This window comes from Cyprinodon variegatus, unplaced genomic scaffold (genome assembly GCF_000732505.1).
Source record: "Cyprinodon variegatus isolate N-32 unplaced genomic scaffold, C_variegatus-1.0 Scaffold1, whole genome shotgun sequence".
Taxonomy (NCBI): Eukaryota; Metazoa; Chordata; class Actinopteri; order Cyprinodontiformes; family Cyprinodontidae; genus Cyprinodon; species Cyprinodon variegatus.
Window position 1 is genome coordinate 1,253,536 of NW_015150454.1, and position 17,397 is coordinate 1,270,932.

The 17,397-nt window shown below is 37.7% G+C and overlaps 1 protein-coding gene across 1 annotated transcript in view; it reads left to right on the top strand.

Annotated features, from left to right (window-relative positions):
* The window catches only part of LOC107089985 (chromosome unknown open reading frame, human C10orf11), a 298,397-nt gene extending 286,550 nt beyond the window's left edge, over positions 1–11,847 (top strand). The window contains exon 7 of the mRNA XM_015383126.1: positions 10,728–11,847. Within this exon, the coding sequence (XP_015238612.1) occupies positions 10,728–10,807 (80 nt within the window). The 3' untranslated portion in view covers positions 10,808–11,847. The remainder of the gene's footprint in view (positions 1–10,727) is intronic.
* Positions 11,848–17,397: the final 5,550 nt, after the last annotated feature.

A 17,397-nucleotide genomic window follows, 5' to 3' on the forward strand; every position in this document is an offset into this window, starting at 1 on the left:
TTTACCTTGTGCTCTGTTTGTTAAAAATGTCCGTAACATAAATTATATACATTATTTCTCAAGAATGCCTAAACATGGCTGTATATCTTATTAGACCGAAAACACAGGGTGATCATTGGCAAATATTTGTTCATTTTTTTAAGTTGGAACTTAATGGAAATAACCATTCCTGATTTTCAATGTTTTTGTTTTTTTTATACTTATTTTAGTCACACTGCAACTCTTGCTAAACGCAGATGCTGTAACATGGTGGAAGCACCGTCAGGCATTCACAAACCCTTAATGAAAAAACCTTGTCAAAATTCATGTTATGGGGCTAAAGCCTAGGTGAGCGACCCTGTGTAGGAAGATGATAGGTGCAAAATACTTATACTAGGTTGGACTGGAAGTCATAACCTAATGTCTTAGATATAAACATATTCATGATTGGAAATTGCAAATTTGGAAATTGGAAATTCAAAGTCCAGATCAAAATTCAATTACAAGTCTGTGGCAAGTCCTGCAAATTCCTTATTCACAGCTGTTGTCTTTGCAAAAAAATTGACAAAAAATAAATACATAATAATATTCTGAAAGTATAATGCTGGCAGAGACAGACTCCAAATGTCCTGCAGCCAAAATTACAACAAAATGGGGTTCTGTAAAGCACTAATGTTGGTGCTGTGAAACTACTTGAGATCCACCACAGGTGGATCTAAACAATAAGAAATTATGTAGAAGTGCTTAAAGATATAAGACCATGAAATAAACAATGACTTGAAATTAACAAATACAACTATTTTGGTTGTTGATGCTGTTTGTTATATTATTATTATATTGTTTAAACTATTATGTAGAAATGTTTGTATATTCAGCCAAAGGTTTTGGTCATGACTTGAACCTTGTACCATTTTATGGGTCAGAAGCTAAAAACTTTGGGAACCAGGTGAAATGGTAATACTGTATATGAACAAGCACCATGTTCTGTGTACTTAATAATCAGTTTAAAGCTACCATGAAATTACCATCCTTTAATTGTTTTAAAAGTACTGTTGTTATAGCCTATGTTTCTTTTCAGTGCTTCTTTTCTCTGCATTTTCCCCTCTTTTTCTAAGTGAAAAGTGGGACAGATTTCTGATAGCCTGTGTGACTATCAGGGGTAATAATGGCTAATGATTACAGATGAATGCTGATTTAAATTACCGGTAATCCCCTCAATGTCACAGGCTTATATGGTGGCTAGTTAAAAAGTTTCAAAAAATACAATGAAGTCAAAAACATGAAGGCGCTGTTCTCAAATGGACGCAGTAAATGAACATGAGGTAAACAGTGAGACTATAAGCCCTGGCATGGTTCATAATGGCAGCTACTAACTGTATGTTCAAGGAAAAAATATTTTTTTTACTAGCTGTCATGATGCTTTTAAGGGATCTGACCCACATGCAGAAAACCACTCAGAGAACCAAATCAAAGTTTACCAGGTTTATTGATGAGGACAACAGGAGGTGGGATCTTGAACTCAGAGAGAGCTGTTGAACCGGAACTACTGTAGAAGTGGAAGGGAAGTTCACAGCGGTTAGTTCAATGGCCGTAGGAAACAGAATAGAGTTCTTGAGCATGGAGGAAAAAGGGACTCACGTAGGAGGGGATCTCAATCAAAGCCTTGAATCCAGAATGTGAGAGTTTTCCAGAGGGAGAGCAACTCATTGGAGGGCGGACAGGTTGGTGGAGTTGGACCCTGAGGAGTATGAGAGCGGACTGCCACTTAGATTTCCGACAGTACTTGAACGGATTGTGTGGAACTTTTCCCCAGCTCAGTGTGAACACAAAATATCCTTCCTGGGGGAGAAGCCCAAAACTTTCAGTCAGCGGGAAGGCTTCCTGCCAAAAGGCAAAGACAAAAACACAGTAAGTCTCTGAGAAATGAAGCACAGGTTCAACTCATCTAATCACGGCTTGGCTAGAGTACTCAAAACTGGCAAACACTCTGACGTCAAGGTAGTGGCAGTCAACGGCTCAAATACTCCCCGGTAATGAACCAATGAAGCTCAGGTGTGCAGGAGGACCAACGAGGACAGGGCGCCACCTGGTGGTGGAGAGAGAGACAAACTTAAAACAACCCGCACAAATTGGATTCCTAACACCAGCATAGGCTGAATGTCATTTTAGTGCTGAAAGCTAGTATTTGAGATAAAAAAAAAACAAACAACTGTAAATGCCTGCACATACTTGAGCTGCGCGCGCAACAAAGTCTAGGTGAGGGATTTCCACTCTTTCTTCTTCCAGTAAACACTATTTAGTGAGACAGAGGGAGTGGCTAACATGCTAGGGGTTCCTTGTCACAGGCTGGCCGGAGCATTGTATTGCTGCCAGCCAGTGCCTGGGGAGCTCAATGTCACATTTAAAACAGTTTGGTGTGAATACTGGTTCATGGCGGAAGTATTTGGCTACTGAGTTGTAAAACTGCAGTAATACCTCTTTCACACTGGCCAAAAAACGTGTTTAAAGCCGATTGGCATGCAGTAGAACCACCAGACCCGGGTCGACCCGCTAAATTACGTGACACAAATGAACCCAACGTACGGACGTCAACACACAGCGCCAGACACTTCTGATTTAACAAGCTGAAAGAACTCTGTTTACATTCGATAAACATGGTACAGCGCTTGTGAGAGAGATTCGGACAGATAAAAGACTGAAATAGTAAAGAATACTGACTACGCTCTGGCTCCCGTCCATGTTGCTCTCCATTATTTACTTCACAGATTTCTGTCTCACTGTCACAATCAGCAATGCTCATTCAGCGTGATGCTATCATCAGACACGCTGTGGTGGGGGACAGTGGCCATGCAGCTTGCCAGCCGAGGTCCAGACTCAGCCTATTGGTCCAGTCGGTAAAGAGGCAAGAACCAATTGTTAGCGGGTTAACCCGGTTTTGAAAAACCCAGGTTTTCAGAGTGAACATGTTAAATGGTTCTTTTTAATATTCTTGAGGATTGCACAATATATAATCTGAAATGTTTAGACAGATATCTGCTCACCTGCCAATGTTATCAGTGTGTTTTACAAGGCAACTACAAACTCTTACTTCCTTTCTCACATTTGTCTCGGGCCTCCCTTAAGACTTTTGTCTTGATTGATTTAATCAAGACAAAAGTCTTAATTGTCTTTAGGAAAAGATAGAATTATTTTTTTAAGACACCCAGCTCAGCATACAGTAAACAAATATAACACAAAAGCAGAAGAAACATGTATGCACATATGGAACATATCTGACTTTCTTGAAAGAAAATATGCTTGTAGCATCTACATTAAGTACAACTTGTGCCAGAGCGTCCTATGAACTGGGCTGGTGGTCTATTTGGGGTATTTCTGTGTGTTTTTGATCTGCTGTATGGATCCTTCTCACACACAACAGTATATGATTTAAAAAATGGTCAAAACTCTCTATACACACCTTTATTGCAATTATGCAAGTGCTGACCAAATACTGCAATAACAACGTGATTACCCATGCAAAACTAAGCATCCATCCATCCATATACAATGGATGGATGGAGGAATGTATCAACAGATGGATTGATGGTTGAAAAAAAAAACCCAAAACAAAATAGGACAGGGACAAGTTGGCTAAAAGTTAGTGCATCCTAATACAATAGCATACTGTCAATTTTACATTACTCCCAATAATATATTGAAAAAATTGCCTAAACCATATTGCGGATATCAAACATGCTTGATATCTGGTCAGTTATGTTGTTTGCTTGTTATGTTGTTTCTTTTGAATAAGTTCCATCCAGCAACTCAGATACGCAGACAAATACAGCACTATAAGAATGCTACAGCAGCTTAAAGATTTGAGACCACACATGATGTGAATACTGTCTTAATCCACATTTCACCTGTATTCCACTGAAAAAAAAGAAAGAAAATTTGATCCTGGTAAGAAAATTGAAATATCAATTTTGCATAGGTTATCAGTGCATTAGCCTTTTAAACAAGCTGAGTGAATGAATATAAAAATTAAAGTCATTTAACATAAAATAAAGAAAGAAAAAAAAACATCTGAAAAAAATAAACAACATGTCCTTAAATCTGTGTTTTGTGTGTGTGCATTGTGACTATGCTTCCGTTATTTCAAATAACTAAGGGCAACATCAGCAGACACTATGTGGCTCTGTGTGCAACATCAGAAGACGCTGATGTCTAAGTTCTGAGTAAATGCATGCAAATTAATTTTAAAAAGTAATATTAATAGACTGATGCGATTTTAGGTTGTGTAGATGATGATAATTTCCTAAGAACATTGTGTGATCTAAGTGTTTACTTTGCAAACACCCTATTTGTTCATTAGTGTGTTTTTAATAAAAAGAACATAGTTTAGTAAAACATTATTTTGCACCTCTGATTATTTTAAGCATGTTTATAGTGGCTAGTTAAAGTGCTAAAATATAATCGACTAGCTAACCATGTGAGTCCCTTCAGCTGTTCCCTTACTCATCGCTCACCACAGCAAATCATAAGACGTTTATATTGAAATTTTGCTTTTTTGCTGGATGTCCTTAATAATTCCTTAAAGAAACAGACTAAGCTACCTATAACACAGAGGGACTATCCACAAACTGGGTATTTATATTGCAGAATGTGATATAGAACATTATAAACATCAATTTCTTTGGTATTATTGCTGTTCCTTTCTATATTGGCATTGTGTTGAAAAATAATAATTCTAAACACCAGAATTCAAACCTAGCATCATCAGTATTTTGGTGACTAATTAAAAGTAATTTATATTTTTTACGCCTCCTTCCATTTTATCTTACTTAAAATTGTATCAATGATATACTAAACCCTTGGATGGACTTTAAAAAATTAACACCCTATCACTGACACCTGAACTCTATTTTACATTTTGCCTCTTTATGTCATTTATGGGAACTGATAAAATAATAGCTTGATCTATTTCCGCAGTACCAAGTGGCAGCGGCCAAAGCCAAAAGTGCTTAGGTCACTTATATATAGTGTCTTTGGCTAGCTCTGTCTGACCCCACCCCCATCCTGGATACCTGTATTATTTCAACATTTTCTACTTGGGATAAAACGTGTAGATATGTTAATATTTTTTTTTCTGTCCAATGCGTTTAGCAGTGCATAATAATGTTAACGATACAAAATGATGTCCACCAGTTGGTCACATTGATGAGAACAGAAAAAAGAAGTGAAAGAGACAAGAAAAGCAAACAACGGAATCGAAAAAAAACAAAAAAAAAGATCTGAAAATGTAAAATACGACAAAAGATACTGCAGGGGAGAGAAAAGACAGTGTGAACAGCTGAAAAAAATGAGAGGACAGATTTAGAGAAGGGACAAGACAAGAAAATAGGAGTGTGCAGAGAAAAATTCATTCTGTGAATAGATAACCTTGATGTTAAAAGCTACATCCGTTGGACATGTCGCTGGGTGACATATTGATGGCCCTTGAAAAAGAGTCAAGCTGATTTTATGCAGGGAGCAGTCATTAAACCCACTCCATCTCACATCCCTCTCCAACTCCCCTCTTGTGAGTGTGTGCTGATTAAATGCAAAACTCTGGAGCAGACTATTAGAAAATATGGCAAGGAATTTTGACAGATTCATGCATGCAGATCCATGGAGGTCTTTGTTGTTTGTCTTATATGTTTTCAGCATACAGTCAAATTTAAACAATAAAAACATGCATTTTTCCGATGTTCTGTAAATCTAATATCTGGTCTTAACATATTTTATTGTGGTACAAGTCTTGCCTTTAACCTGAACTTGGCCCCCTCTCTACATTTAAAGGTAAACAGACAAAATCAGAGTAGTTCTGGAATATTTTCAAATGTAGCCAAGACCCCTGTGATATTTTTATGTATTGTTAAATGTAGTGACTGCTAAATTACTGTCCTGATGTGGTTCAGAAGTGCCTCCTGGGCAGTATAATTTTATCATTGCAATGAAAAACTCAGATGGAAGGAGCAGCATGGACTTAGTTGATACTTGTCACTTTCAGGTCAGGTAGCTTAGCTCTAAAGGCCAATTGATGATGTTGATGCCCACAAGGGTCAGGGTGACCTAAATACTGTAATCTGTCCTATTTCGCAAAAGTCTTCAAACAGACCAAAAGTGGTTAACTTGAGGAAAGTGTGAAGTACAACATTAAATTCAGTCCTTTAAAAAAACAAACCGTGCAGTCATTAGATTTGATGTTATGTAGAGTGTATGATGGCTGCATGTTGTTTTTTTTTAGGACTGTAATGTTTTTACATCTTAATGGGACACCTTATGTGATTACCATTGGTTTAAATTTCTATTTCATGTTTTTCAGAAGAGAAGAAGAACAATTCCAATTTAGACAGCACATATGGTGTACAATAAATGGTGTATTTGTCCACAGTTCAGCATTATGATAATCAAAATGTCAGATGTACAATTGTCCAACAGACAGTAGAATCAGAGTTGTGTATCTTGATGTCACTGGGAATTAATAACTTCCGGAGATATTCTTGTTACCCACGGACTAGAGACTATGGGTGCTTTCTTGACTCCAGGGTGTGGTGAAGAAGTAGACCGTTACAGGTCAGGGTGCTCTGTTCCTTCTTGCCCCTTTTAGTGACAGACCTACAAAGTCCACAATCCTTCCAAAGATCACTTCCCATTTTTCAAATATTTTGATTTTAAAGAGAAAAGACCAAATTGCTAACCCTTTAACTGTTCCACTGGTTATACAGTAACAAGATATGACAAGCCAATAATGGTTACTTAAAAGTTCAAGCTATTTATCTTACAGCCAGTTAGTTAACGATCACAACAGAACATTTCTGCCTTAAGAAGTGTTTCATTTCATTCATTAAATTTAAATTCCATGGCTATGTTTTTTTACCTGGTTATATTTCTGGTTGAATTTGTTTTTTATGCAAGCCAGTAAAATTTGTTGGCACCTTTCAGCCTGTTAACTTACAGTAGTCCATTACTCAATGCTCCACCTCAGTTGAAGAATCCCATCCCATACTTTTTGTGTAAGATACAACCTCCCAAACTGCAAAATTATCATAGCCTGTACTAGGATACCTGTTACTGTGCATCTTTTTATTCTACAAATCACTTAACTTGTTTTGCTATATTAAAATAGGATTCAATAAGAATTTCAATTGAGCACAGCATTTTGAGTACGATTGGTTTCTTATTGTGAATATTATTGACATTTTCTCAGCAAATGAATACACAGCAGTCTCAATGTATATTTTGTAAACTGTAAACTGACTATGCTGGGGCAGCAGTGGGGTAGGATGCAGGAGTCGCTTCTTTCAGTGTGCCCAGGGCAGCTGTGGCTGCAATGTAGTTTACCACCATCAATGTCCACCAGTTGGTCACATTGATGAGAACAGAAAAAAGTAAAAGAGACAAGAAAAGCAACATTGTATGTTTATTATTGGTTATACAAATCTTATACATATCTCATATTATTTATACTTTGCTACAACTGCAGGGATGAAATGTTCTGAACTTCTTTTGCTGTGCTTCTGTGTAATACAAAGCTGTGATTGTTCCTCTACCAGGGCATAATGGAAGCATTAGCCTACTCATAACTTTGTTAATATGTCACTTTAATGGCCGCTCCCAATGTTCTCTTGGTTCACATGATTTCTGTGCTGAAAATCAAAATATGTATTGGAACGTGGCAATGTTGGTGATATTAGCACATTTAGATACACAGAGGCTATTGTTGAGTGCTGGCATGGTAATACTTGCTATTAAGTACGGGTTCATCAGGCAGAATCCCAGAGGCATAAGCATGGCCTCTGAAGGTATTATGTAAGAGTAAATTTGGCTTAGTTACTCCCTTCCCCATCTCTAGCCAGCCCATCTTTCTCCTGGTTTCTCTTGTAATAAGTGCACCTCTCGCTGTGAGGGGAAGAAAGCAAACTGGAGAGGGCTGTTTATGCACACAACATAGTGCTTAATGTAGTGCAGAAATGGAGAACTGTCACATTTGGGCAGTTTTTCACCCACTGGGAAGCAGACACATCCCTGATCTTTTTTCTTCCATTACTCCTAATTTACTTCTCCTCCTTTTTATTTTACGGAGGTGTATATTGGCGCTGTTGGAGAGCTACAGGTCACTCATAGTCCAGACATCTCCAATTGGTGCCTGAGAGTTTCACATTGTGGCCTCTCCAATCATTCTTAGTACCCACAGGCTGAAGTTGAGTTCAGCAGAGTGTGAAGACTTGTGGGGCCTTTAGGTTTAGTTCCTTCATCTGTGAAGGTTATCTCTTAAAGGCTTTGGTTGCAACCTATGAATATATACCCTCTAGGTGATGTCTTATTGGAGACATGGTTCTGGTGCCTTGGCGGGTAATCTTTTTAAGGGTCCTGCTCCTGGAGAGCGAGTATTTCGTTGGGTACACAGTGAATATATGAAAGACCCTGGCAACCATTTGGTCTGAGTGCTGTGAGATACCCTGAGTCCTGTGGTGTCAAGAACAGTATACAACCATGGCACCTTTGTCCCAAGGCAAATCACAGCAGCTGGAATTCATCCCCCCACTCACTACGCTTCCAACCTCCATGCTGTCAAAAAAAAAAAAAAAGCACACACACACACTCATGCACACCTAAAAACACACATGTATACATCCTTCATACACTAGGGAGCAGGCAGGCATGGAGCTGGTCTTGGATTTTATGGGAGGTGACAGCTTCTCACACTTCAGTGTTTGGATCACCTCAAGTAGCTGGGCTATGAGGGGAAATGAGCACTGCTCCACTACAAAGTCCAGATTTAGATTGACTGAGCTTGTCCCCGGGCCTGTGGGCTTCTGCTGCTGCCGTACTTCTCCTCCGCCTGACAGAACACCCACCACTGCTGCAAGGGACTGGTGCGCTGTGTGGCTTCCTGTGCATTTCTGTTCTCCACATATGTGCACTTGTGTGTTTGTGTGTGAGACTTGGTGGAGCCTACTTTGAAGAGTCAGAGAGAGCGGGAAAGAGAGCGATGTGTCAAGTTTGGTTAGAATTGAGGGTGGCATCAGAATATGCTTGGCACTAATATGGCACCAGTATCTCTGTCCCCGTCCCTGCTTTCTGTCACTTAGTTGCCATTCTCTTGCTTCTCTTGACAATGTCTTCTTGGATTATGTGATTGGACTTACCACTCCGAGCGTCCCTTATCCCTCTGCGACAATGCCTTCCCCATATGTTTCTCCAATCCTGCCTTGTCTTTGGCCTGCCTTCCTCCCCCTCCTATAATGCACTTGATATCTATTTAGAAAAGCTGGTGAAAGCCGTATCTGTTAGGCTGTCAGAGGATCATTGACGCCACTAATGCCACTTGTCCTTGCCTCATTTGGTGGGGGATGACACTAGGGTGCAGCCCCCTGCATTCATCAAGTTAGGATGTTAGTGTTTGTGACATTAGCATTACAGCAAACTGACCACAAAGCTATGGGCTTCCTCTGCACCCCTGGTGTTCCCAGAGAGGTGGTTCTACCCAGACAGCACCACCTTTAGAGCACAAGAGACAACCTTCCGTTATATAACATGATAGTTATATGGATAGAGGCCTTTCATGATAACATTGGTCAAGATATAATCTCAAATCTGTCAAATTCTGTTGCATATTTTTGATAACGGTAAAAAGTGCATCTGTTTTTTTTTTGTTTTTTTACTTCTGTTTAGTCTTTCTTCCTGTGAATGATCATAGTTTTAGAAACTCAGCTTATTAACAGATTTGTAGTTGTTATTCTTGTGCTAATGTCAAACATCATTCTTGAAGATAATCACTTTTAGGTTACTTGTATTTTAATGACTGAACGTATTTTTTATTTATGTATTTCTATTTCTTTCCCTGGTATTTAAGTTCACTTACTTTAATTGCTTATCTTTTGTATTGAGTTTTATATTCCCCAGTTGTTTCTGGTTCCTCTGGTAAAATTCTGTGTTTTTGCTTTTTTTTATTACTATGAATTTTAAAAACAAAACAAGCAAATAATAAACTAACGGTTAAAACCTCTATTTTTAAAAAATGCAAATATTTTTGCTTTATGCAATTTTTCTGAAACTGCAAACATTGTTTTTCTTCATGTATATTTAGGGAAAAATGCAAACTGAAAAATATGCATGCTAACAGCAGATATTTCTTTTCTTCAGAGTCAAGCATTTTCTTTAAATTAGTTTTATGAATAAAGCAAAGACAAAATTATTATAGATGCTTAGATTTTAAACTGTCTTTTGCAACATATTATGAATCAGTTCAGGTTGCATATTGTAGTTTGTATATTTATTCTATAAATAAAAAGAAATATGCTAAATGCTACTAATACTTTCCAAAAAATATAGGTTTAACGTCTCAAAAGAATAAAATAATTCACATTTGCTGCTCAATATTTAAGCGTTTTTTTTTTAATCTGATGAAAGTGTTGTTTTCTGACTGCAACCTGATCGACAACAGGTTCTATTCAAAGAACTTCCATCAATCTATTCATTTTCCATCACGCTTATCCCAAGCGGGGTGGCGAGGGTTGCTGGTGCCTATCTCCAGCTGTCTGCGGGTGAGAGGCGGGGTACACCCTGGACAGGTCCCCAGTCCATTGCCATTCAAAGAACTTCTCACAACTAATAATTCTTACTTCTTCATTTAGCATCATTAAGAACAATAGCTCTAAGAGCAAAGTGCATGTCCAGTCATGATTCCCACCTAAACTATTTTTGTCTTATTCTCTTTTTAGGGGTATTTGCCAAGTGTCGCTACATCTACTATGGCAAGCACTCAGAAGGCAACAGATTCATCCGAAACGATCAGCTCTGATGTCCACAAGAAGCTCTCAAAGGGGTCATTTTTTTTATTTATTAAAACCTTGGTGGATTTAATTCATTCACCTAATCCACTGCTGGAATAAGATCCCTTATATCCAAATATGCTGTTGTTTTTGTGTACATTGAATGCCTCCTTTTTTATAGTGCATATTAGAGCCACTGTTCCAGTATCCTCTCCTGAGCCGAGCGTACATCTGTTTGCCTGCTTTCAGCTCAGAGTCAGAGATGACACTCCCACTGACATGATTGCCTCTAAGCATCAGCTGCAACACAACTCTCTCACACACACAAGGACAGGTTCCCTACCTTATGGTCTAACACACAGGCAGTAACAAACATACCCAGCCAATTGCTTCCTTTTCTTGGACACCCATGATGGATCACTTGTTCACTGCAGCTACTAATCAAGGGTGAAAAGGGTGGCGGTCACACACCTGGGCCCTGAAGTGGAGTCATCTTCTTCATTCTTTTTTCTCTTTTTTTTTGCCATTGCTTGTCTGAGGCTTGCCCTCACAACTGTTTTTTTTTATCATTAGGCAAAGTCTTAATAGCAAATGAATGGAAGTTACAGCTGAGAACTAGTAACATGCAAAGCAAAATCCCATATTTTGGCTTTGCTAGGTAGTAAATCATTTAATTTTTTTATTATTATTATTAAGAGCTAAAAATAGTTTTCTATGCCTATTGCTGTCTATATGTTCGAGAGCTGAATGGGAATTTATGCTACTACATCATGTGAAATCTCTGGCCCCGTCTGAACCACTAATTAGCTGAATTCCCCTCAAAACATAAAGCTTTACTAATTCCTGTTTTGTTTTTTTCCAGAAACAGTTTAATTCAGTCTGTTAAACTAAGCCCAAGTCTGAATTTATGTTGTATTCACCAATAAATAGAAAATATATTTTTTATCCAAACATAATGGTCAGATTTCCGGTTAGTTAATTAACAAGAGCTGATGACCCAGGGTCTTAGATAAAAACATTTAATTGATTATTGTCAATTGCAAATCAACAATGAAAACGTACATTTACAAGAATAAGTATATATTTTGAGCACTAATTGAATATTTTCATAGATCTACACACACAGGTAGTTTTAAATTATTGCTTATTCCAAAATGTGAGCATATTCAAATAATTTCAGATACTAACCCAGTAAATAACATAATTTTCTGGAAATGTGTGTTTTAGTTTATATTTTAATGTACGTCTGCACTTATATTTTGTTTTTTCATCTCCAAACAAAAATTGTTAGATTAGAATAAATGAGGCATGTTTTGTAAAGGTTGTAAATTCTTTCCATTACATAAATTGGTGAGGACCAAAAGGTCCAGAACTATGAAAACAATAGAAGGACTAATGAAAAGATTTCCTGTATTTATTACTTTAATTGCCATTTTCTTAAGTTCGCACTCTGATGTTTCTGATTGAGAACTGATTGCCAAATTCAGCTTTTATCTTAGGCATCATTTGATTGAAAAGTTTTTGATATTTTGTATTAAATGACCATCATGCAAAAGTTTGACAAATGTCACAAGTCACCAACATCTCATGTCAAATATCAATACAAAGATAATTAAACAGGTTATATGAACCATATAATTGTTTGGGGAAAAAAAGTGTCTAAAATTAAGATTACAAAGAGTGGGTTGAAAAGAAGAATCAAAAATTGGATTTCCAAACAATTAATGCTCTAATTAATGAACAAGTTGTATCCACCTGTCTATCTTTTATACTGATCAAATGAAATTACCACCTTGATGATGTACTCATAAGGAAAAAATTGACTAAAATCTTCTACACAAAACTAAAACCTTATCATACAACATGACTTTACCAATCTACTGTTTCTTCTTTCATAAACACAAGAAGTCAAAATCTGCGCTCTATGACGACTGATGAAGCTTTTTTAAAATCTCCTTTATAACCAAACAATCTGGGTTACATCAAAATGTGTATTTGATGTTTGGTTGAAACAGCTCAGCTTCTCTTGCACTGACTTTTCTTTCCATTTGCATGGATCAAACCCACCAAATGTGGTGTAAAATATACAGGTAGTATTGGACCTGTTTTACATAGACTAAGGTATTTTGAATTTTTATGCAAAAACTTTTTGCTCCATTTATCATTATCATTTTTAATCCTGTTGATGTTTCCTTTTCATGTCTTAGGCTCTTTTTATACTACTTATGTTTTTTTTTATTTGTACTGAGATGCACTTCAAATATAAATAACATATGAAAACATACAGTGGTATTTTTAATTGTTTATCTCGTTTTTATGAATTTTGTTATGTTTGTATTATTGTTAGTCATGTACACTGTCTCTCTTTGTGCCTTAACACAGCAGTAGGTTAGAAAGGTGTCAAGCACACCTTCCAGTTTATGATTTTGAACAAACATTTGATTTCTAACAGCTGAAGTAAATGTTTTACTTTCGTGTGATTAAAAGGGCTGAACTCAGATGTGTTTGGGCTTATTCATTTTTCCTCACATCTCAATCTGCACCGTACAATACATTGATGCCTCACAAGAAAATTTTAATATTTTTCCAAAGCCTATAAAGTTAATCAAAAATAATTAGCTCATTTTACTCGATAATGCAGCTGCAAAAGTAGTTAACATTAAAGATTTTTCATTCGTTATGAAGGCTAGATTTTATTGAGGGGAAGGACTACAAATTGGTGATGAGATGGAGACATGAAGAGCTTTGATGTCTGTGGGGCTTGAAAGCAACCATGTTTATGTTTAGCACAGCATGTCACTCATCTACAAACAGACAGAGAAAAGGTCAGAGATAGCCTAATGCAATGTTTGTTCACTGTCTTTCTTTGTTTATTTTTATTAGCTTAAAGATGCGTTCCAGTTTCTGAGACGCTTGTGTGTGTGTGAGAAGAAGAGTGAAAGAGTACCTTCTTGCATGTGCTTATACACTTCACAACCTCCTACAGGACTGTGTGACCATATTCCAGATGACATGCCGCTCAGGAGGCTGGTCACTAGTGCTGGCGCTTCAAAATGACAAGGTTTATTTGTCTGTGTTTTGATATGCTCAGAGGAAACTAAGGCTGACAGCCGGAGGAGGCAGGAAGAGGGGAGCCACAACAAGTTCCCCCCCCACACAACACAAAATGTCATCCTTCCCCTGGCTGCGGCGCGCGCCCAGCCATCCTGCTGAAAAGAGCAGACATTTAAAACTTTGTGACATGTGTCACAGGCACTGCCATTGAGCCTGTGCCACTGACGGAGCTGGAATTGACAGGCTCCGAGCCACCGGAGCTGGCTGGGGGACACACCGAGTTTGGTGTGTGTCACTTCCCATCCTTGTCAAGGACGCATCTTGAACTGCCACACCAACACAAACTGCATTACAGGGTGGGTGGGGAGTTCCATAGCGGGTTGACATATGCTTGACGTGCTCCTCTGTGCATGTTAAGGGACGAATGGGATGCTCTGCAACACAGACAGTAGATTAATTAAGGTATGAGCCACAGATCTACCTGTAGGCAATGACCCTATTGACCCCCAGCTCTGACGCTGTTGTTGCATCTTGGGAACTTGGTGGATGAACAAAAGGCACACCACTTCATTGCAGCAGATCAGTGACATTCTGATACAGTAGCCCCCCAGGCTCCACTAGTGTATGGACATGTCTCTGCCTGAATGGGTACCCTTAAATAGATGGTCTAACTCTCAACCTTTCATGTTTTTATAAGCCTTGGCTAGCTGCCTGTGCACAGTTGTGTTTATTTATGACACGCGAGTTGCATAGTTGTGCAATTTAAAATAAATGTTGAGCAATCTTCATGATCCCACTGTCAAATTTAAACTGAAGCCTGATTTAGTGGTACTTTTTTAATGGTTCTATTATATTGAAGGTGTACCAAGCACACTTAAGTGGGATCCTAATGTTTGTAAAACTTGAACCTGCTGATCTCATGTTTAGTAGTTTGTTTTGTAAAAAGAAATTGAAAGCTTGATAACTATAAAATATTTAAAGAACTTTAAAACCACCTTTATGATTGAATTATTAATATTATTTACAGCTGGTATTCTCTGCTTTCCTAGATGTGTTCAAATACAATAAAATCCACCAAGTTATGTTAAGTAAAGATAAACCATATTTATTTTAGAGAAAAAAAGTTCCCTTTTTTCTTTTTTAACCTTAAAATATAAAAGTGCTCTAGATCCCACATGCATGCATTAAATGGATAAATTATTAATTATTTTCCTAATTCACTATTTTCCACAACAGTTACAGAGGCCAAAACTTATCCCTACTTCTGGCAAAATAATGTTTAATCTTTCAATATTACTAATGTAAATTTCTTCCTGTGAGTGTGAATCTTTTTTCCACTGTCCAAAAATGTGACTAAGGTTCATTATTGTCTCTAAATTACCCTTATTTGTGTGTGCATGTGTGTCTGTGTGTTGCCTTTCGATGGACTGGTGACTTTGGGTTTACTCCACCGTTTACCCAAAGGTTGCTGGAGATGGGTACCAACTCCCTGTAACCTCGATGGGCAAGCAGCAGGAAATGGATAGATGTTTCTTGTACCCAAAGGTAATTTTGGTGTATTGAAGAAGCCAAGCCAGAATCCAAGCTTGAAGCTGATAAAGTATCTATAGACATATTGACAAATCCTTAATTTATTTATTTTTGTGTTTTTTTTATTTATTCTTTAGAGACGAAGCATAGCTCTGTAAAAATCCAGTTGTTGTTAGCAGTGAGGATGGAGAGGTTACCCGAATGCTGATGACGTGGGATATGTTTTATTATTTTTTATGTTGTGGGCTGTGTGTTTTATTTGGTGTAGTAGTCGTTTTCCCTTTCCGGGGAAAAATTTCACATGGAAACAAATGAGGATTTTTGATTCTAAAGAATAGGATGATTGCCAGGAAGCTTTCCAATATCAAAAAAGTGGAGCTCATTACTGATGAAGGAGTTTAACTTCTGCAAAGCCACTTTTTTCCACTGTTCATTGAGAAGGGTATAGATATATTTCTAAATACCATTTTCTAATAAAATGTACATTAAAACCAAATTATTTTTGACATTAGATACTCCTTTTACATCCGTCATATCTCACTTTCTTAATCAGAAATAATTTTCTTGATTGAATAAAATAAAATCAAAACCTTCCAGGAGTATAAATGATTGTGGGATTTTTATTTTTTAAGGAGGTATCCTTAACATGAGGAGCAACAGTAATGCATTGCCTTCCTTCACCGTTGTCCCTCCTATAAGTACAGTTTTACAAAGCTAGTTTCTTGCTAGCCAAACTGGAGAGCTTTACCAATGAAGATTGGTAAAACATGTGTGGCTTGATCTTAATTATTTGTATAATAAACTTTTTTAAAAGCAGTGGGACCTTCAGCGAGAGACAATACCACCCACCAACCCCCCCTCCCCCTGCTACCACCTGATGATTGATTGACATTAGTCAACCAAAAGAAGGAGGCAATAAAAAGACATCCTTGTGAATGACAACTGTCCAACATATATAGTGGATGCTTTCTTGAGAAGCATCTACCTCCCTTTCTTCTTCTCTTCCTCCATCTGTATCCGTTTCTCTCTCTGTCTGACATGCATCCCTGTCATTCCTGCACCTGACTGCATTTGGCAGCACGCTGCAGTCTTGTTTGATCCAGGGAGGCTGGAGGGGGAGAAGCGGCCCTTATTTCCGGGCCTGGCCAGTCCTCGATGAGTAACATTTGTCATTTAAGGTTGTGCTGTTGTAATTAGCTTGTCAGTGGACACCAGGCTGAGCTGGCTCTTTCTGCTAAGAAATATGGACAGACTGACACAGGACCTGACAGCCAGTCGATAATGTGGCAATTAATGTCATAAATAATTCCACTGCCAATTATATCAAAATGGACCCTGTTCTTTCACGGGGCCTGCTAGTCCCTTATCATTTCCTTTGATAAGGGTAACTCCCATCATCCTCCTCCCTGTAATTATTAGGCTTTTTATATGGAAATATAATCTCACTTCCCTAAGTGTTTATTGAACAGGGGTGCAAAAGTGAATGAGGGATGACATGAGCAAGAACCATAACATGCTAATACTGTAGCTCACAAAGCACATTTAAAGCCATTGAACTTTGCAATATTTTTTAGTTTATGACCACAAATTTTATGTAATGTGTTAATCTTTAATATGTACATATTACATTGTTTAGTAATGAAGTGAAATGAATGTTTTCAAAATTCTGGTTTCTAAAAGGTGTAGCATGTTCACCTCCTGTTATAATCAAGTGATTAGTACCATCAGCCGTGCTGCTGCTTCGTGTAGTCGACTAAAACCAACAAAAACTAACACACATCCTAATGACTAAAATGTGACTAAGACTAAATCTAGGATGGCTGTCAAAAACAATACTGATCAGTACTTGGAGGGACTGCTAATATCAAAGCTCAGATGAGAGATTTTTTGACAAAACAACATATAGTCTTTTACTTGAACAAGTATGGCCTTTTTGAAAGAATGGAAGAACTGTTGATTTGATTTGTTAGATAAAAAATAAGTCATCCAGGTGATGCCCAGGAAATGTGAAAAGAACAAATTCTGAAGGAATTAG